This window comes from Apaloderma vittatum, unplaced genomic scaffold (genome assembly GCF_000703405.1).
Source record: "Apaloderma vittatum isolate BGI_N311 unplaced genomic scaffold, ASM70340v1 scaffold13603, whole genome shotgun sequence".
Classification (NCBI taxonomy): Eukaryota; Metazoa; Chordata; class Aves; order Trogoniformes; family Trogonidae; genus Apaloderma; species Apaloderma vittatum.
In genome coordinates, this window is record NW_009708754.1 from 1 (window position 1) to 5346 (window position 5346).

Genomic DNA, 5346 nt, shown 5'->3' on the forward strand with positions numbered 1-5346 from the left:
ATGTCACTGTCAGCGTGGACCAGGTGCGCGTCGGGCAGACCAGCACCAAGCAGAAGACCAACAAACCCACCTACAACGAGGAGTTCTCCGCCACGGTTACGGACGGCCATCAGATCGAGCTGTCCGTCTTTCACGACACCCCCATCGGCTACGACGACTTTGTGGCCAACTGCACCTTGCACTTCCAGGACCTCTTGCGCTCCGCGGGCCCCAGCGACACCTTCGAAGGCTGGGTGAGTGGCTGCTTCAAGGAGAAGCTGGAGCCGGGCTGCTCTCGGAATGAATGAAGCTGCTCCGAGGGTACTTGCAGAGCTAGGGCTTGTCCTTGCACGCCTGTGCCGCAGATGCGCGCAGCCCGGCGCGTGTGTCTGCATTTACACGGGTGTACCTTGATGCATCTGTTTGTACCCTCCCTGTGCTTTAGATTTGCTTAGGCTGCTGTGTCAGCTGCTGAGTTTTGGGACCCTGAGAACAAAAAGTCTCGGCTGTTGAAGCTTGGGGGTCAAGACTCTGTAGCTGAGGGCTGTGAAGTCTCTCCTCTTTGTCGATTGGCAGAGAGAAGATTTCTAATACACAGCTGGCAGAATACACCTGCAGACTCAACGTGGTCATGTACCTTCCTTGTTTTGTTTAGCACAATGAGACGTACTTGGAAACGTGGATACCTGGGGTTGGATGTATTTCTCTGCTCAGACTTACACGTGCTTGCACAATCATTTGATGTCTGCATGCGAATTTCTTTGACTACTCAACAGAATGGCAGGACTAGTCTTGTGTCTATTATGTACACTGCTGTGCTGGTTGAACACAGTTTCATTTGCAGCTAATTCTAGGTTATTTCCAAGTAGATGTCGCTTGCATCTGGCCCAGAGAACTTCATATATATCTTAGTTCTAATGATAAGTGAAAGGAGTAGTACAGGTTCTAAAGTTGTGTCTTTGCTTCCAGTAACAGAAGGAGGAGGAAGGGACTGTGTTAATCCAGAGGGTGATTTGCTTGTAACTGTTAGCTTAAAAAAGAAGAGGAAAAAAAAAAGATATTTCTTCTGGGTAGAGAATTTCCAAGGTTAAGGTAGATATTAACTTTTTGAGGATGGGAAGTTCAGCATGCATGGTCAGGTAACCACCACAGTAAAGTCGTACGTGGAAGAGAGCTGACACTGTGGAGAACAGATAGGCATCTCAATCGTATTGCCAGGGAGAATGCTGGTGCTTTCCGTTCTCAGCTTGTCTGTGCCTGAGGTGTGACACTAAACTTGTGTAGTGATTACAGGGAAATACCAGTCACAGGATTAACAGGTGTATATTGATACTATTTTTTTTTAATTATTTCTTGTGGCATGCTTAGGTACCTTATGGCTAGGCTTGAGGTTCGTGCGCTGAAGGTGGACTCTCAGGCAGTCACTGATGTGATTTTGTGTTGGGCCAAGGAATCCAAGCCAGCCTCAAATGACTTAGCTCAGGTATTGCTCCTGATGGCACAGCCAAAGAAGAGTTCATGGGGCTTTGCTCAGTGGGTTTGTACCCAGCTCCCCAGGCTAACTGTGCCACTGGAGAGCAGCCACTCCTGAGACTTGAGCTAAGACAGCTTTAAATATGGAACAGACACCAATGGGCCAGGGCAAAGGAGTGAGCTCAGGAGTGAGAGCTGTGGTTTTCAAGATTTCTTTGTGTTTCATTTGCTGGGAGTGTTCCCTCTTTGCTGTTTGGAGAAGCCCTATTCCCTTGGCAGGCTGGAGTCCTGGTCGCACTGGGTATGACTACCTGCGGGATTGGACTGCTCAGTTGCAGAGGTAGTGGCGGCTTTATTTACATTACTAAAATATCTATAATAGTATTGCCCCCAGTGTGGATGCATGCATGTCCAGGGGCCCACTTTTTCTTGTATTTCATCCATGCTGCACTGCTGATTTTTAGCACAGATCCACTCTATGGCCTGAAATGCTTGTGAGGGAAAAGTTTCTTGCCCTTGCTAGACAGAAACTGCTGTAGCTTTGAGTTGATGGGTGTAATGGGGTGGAAAATCAATGAATTTTTTAACTACGCTAATGTAAACTGACGTTATATCTGGGCATGTAGATAGAGGCTAAGAGCTGCTGCTCTCCTTTTCAGTTAATGTCTGAAAATTACAGTTAGAGTGGATTCATGAGGAGTGAGCAAGTGTTCATCTTCCTTTTCCTCTCTCCTCACCTTTTTGACTTGCTTCATTAGCATCTCACATAGCATGCAGCCAGGAACACATGATGACAGGGAATAGCATCCTGCCCTGATAATTTGTCTTGATAAATCCAGCAAGGCTGTCATGGGGTTTTGTGTAATCAGAAGGATAGGAAATGCTGGTTTGTACTAACCCAAGGTCCATGAACTGCTGGCACGATACAAGACACCACAAGGGGTTTGTAGATGATTTGCAGCACCTCCAGTCTGAAATCTTCCGTTCTGTGTTTATTCTATCCCCAAAGCAAAGAGGCAAGGAAGAAGTGAATGGAGCAAGGGCAAAACTGGTGAATCTCAGAGTGTAACTTGACTTACTTGACTGCACACGATTTTTCATTTTGATTTGAAATAGAATTTTTATGTTTGCTTTTCAGAGACAACAACAACAGTATGTGGATAAACTCCAAATGCTTCTTGGATTGATAACAGCCCAACAGGGCAGGGTTGCTGGCTGCCTCTGCTCCCTGAGCTCTCCTCTGGAGAGCTGAGCTGACAGGGATTACGTGGGAGAGTCCCTCAGCTAATGTGCTGACCTGAAAGTTTCGGTGTGAGCTCTCAGGCTCATGCTGCTCAGTTTATAACTGTGGATTTTTCTCCTGCTGGGAAAAAAAAAAAGGTGATTAGTTGTAACATTGGTCTCCACCTCTTGTGAGAACTGCAGGAAGTGTCAGTGAGAGGCAAGCAGGAGCAGGGAGTGTGTAAGCATTGGTGCTTCCCAGATGACTTGCAGGGACATCACTGCAATTATGACCCCAAACACTTATGCAGATGAGTAAGTGTATGGACATGAACTGTCTCATCAGTAACGCTTACACACCTGCATCATCCCACTGGGTACTGGAACAGAGTTCTCAGTTCGTTGCTTGCATTAAAACCTGTGTTCCAAAACTGTGTCCAAAACTGACTTTTTTTCTTTGAATCATTTTGATTGCTTTCTTAAGTCTTTCTAGTAAACACACTAGCATGGTCTGGGTATTTTTTTTTAAATTTATGTGTTAGTTAAACCCATATGACTAATTTTCCGCAGATCCAATCTGTAAGAGCTTATTAACTTCAAACCCCTTCTGTTTTCCATTTCTTATATTTGCTTGTCAAGTTGCAGAGCAGTAGCTTTTTGTAATATCGTCAATTAAATGCCATCTTGCCTTCAGCATGCTCTATCGTAGTTAAAAACCGGAGTGATCTCTCTGGTACTGTGTTCTTTTCTGGTAGGCATTTTGCTGTGTGGGTGTGAAATTGTGCAAACCTGAATGGTAGCATTTTACACAGGTGCGCATGACCCTGCCAGGTGCAGCACAGTAGAGAATTAAGCTGGCTGCCACCCGAAAGCTGTTGAGTTAGATTTACATCAGGGTTGAAACTTGACTTTTAAAGCATTTAGTTTTGCATTAGCATGTGCTAAGATCTTTTTGCTCTGCATGTGCACTTTTAAAAGGCAGTATCTCCCTTTTAACCGTCTCTGAGGGCAGTACTGGAAGCAGTGTCAGTGAAACAACGTAAATAATTTTGATTACCGAGTTGTAATTCAAAGAGATGATGTTTACAAACGTATGTAGGATTACTCCTGTGAGTTTTATGTAGCAGCTGAAGTGATTAAGCTTGGGGAAACACTATTTACAGATACTGAATTGCATTGTTACGAGGGAATTACTGAATTGCAGTTGTAAAAATTGTTAGTCTCTGAGTAGAGCTGTCATAATTTCTAGCACTGTAACAAAGAGTTAAAATTAAACCTTGATCTTGAAGTAGCAAATTATAGGAATATACCAAAGGTTATTACATAACATAAGATTAATGGGCCAATCACAAATTCCTGATGAGTTTGTTACCATTTGCTCGCGTGTGCAGGAAGAGATTAAGATAAGTAATTCTTGTGCATTCCTCACTTGAACTCTTTTGCCTGTATTCTTTCCTATGTTTTTTTTTCTTAAGACGAAAAGAATTGTCTTATATACAATTGCATTTATTAAACAGTGAATAGAAGAGTTAAAGGAGAATGCAACTTCTTCCCCAGAGCATTGCGACCCTGGCAGAGAGCCAAGGTGCTGCAGGTCCGATACAATGTGCTTGCTTCTTGTTTTGACTCCTACTTTGCTGCAGAGTGATCTCCAGGTGAGCAAAACGTGCATCAAGAAGCCAAAAATACTCGCTAGTTGTTGACAGAGGATTTTGTGATGCAGTATTTTATGTCTGCATCAGCCTGTGCCCATCTGTAGAGATGGAGCACAGCTTGTAGAGTGAATGGTGTCTCCTTCCATAGGTCGGTAGCAGACTGAGATAAAGAGCAATAGCAATCTGTCCATAGGATTCTCTTCCCAGGGACATGATAACCATGTACATAAGGCAGATCTCTGTGTGAAAGTCACACTGCGCTTTAATTGCGAGCTAGGCTTGAGTAAACTAAGCTCTTTCTGTGCTTCTTGATAACAAGGTCAGATTGGACTGGGCTCTGAGCAGCCTTGTCTAGCTGAAGATGTCCCTGCTCACTACAGGGGGGCTTTACTAGATGACCTTTAAAGACCCCTTCCATCCCAAAACATTCCATGATGCTGTGATTCTATTTTGTTTAATTATTATTACTGGCAGGCAGTTATTATGTTGAATGGCAATAGTGGAGAGAAACGCCCACTGCAGAAGGTAAGATGGTTTTTGAAAGCTACCAGAATTTCAGCTTCTGTTTCTTTCCTTTAGTGTACGGCTGTCCTTTGGCCCTACCAACAAACTCCTCAGCAGAGTCCTTGCACCAAGGCTTCCTGAGAATGCCCTGCTGCTTAAAAAAAAGACTGTAATAGATAAATACGTGATTTTTTTTTTTTTTGTATTTGTCAGGTATTAAATAATCCTGGAGTGTGTGATGCTAGTAAGTTTTACTAATCAAGGCAGATGAGAACAACTAGAGCTGACTGTCACGGAGAGCTGCAGGCTCACTGCCCGCTTTCAGCATCAGAAGTTGGGCTACTTAGGAGTCCTATTTTTTGTTCATTCACAAGATCCTCCCCAATAAATGGCCTGTCTAGCAACTGTGAGCATCCTTGGAGAACACTGGTGTTGGACTTTAGGGTTGGTTAAGCTGAAAAGATTTAGTTGAAGCATATGAAGCGCTGATTTCCAGTGGTCAAAGCCACTGGGA

At 44.0% G+C, this 5346-nt stretch overlaps 1 protein-coding gene across 1 annotated transcript in view; it reads left to right on the plus strand.

Moving 5' to 3' along the window:
* Window positions 1–5: 5 nt before the first annotated feature.
* Window positions 6–5346, plus strand: part of PRKCH (protein kinase C, eta) — a gene marked incomplete at its 5' end in the record, with an annotated part of 119521 nt that continues 114180 nt past the window's right edge. Inside the window, one exon of the mRNA XM_009866673.1 lies at window positions 6–233. Within this exon, the coding sequence (XP_009864975.1) occupies window positions 6–233 (228 nt within the window). The remainder of the gene's footprint in view (window positions 234–5346) is intronic.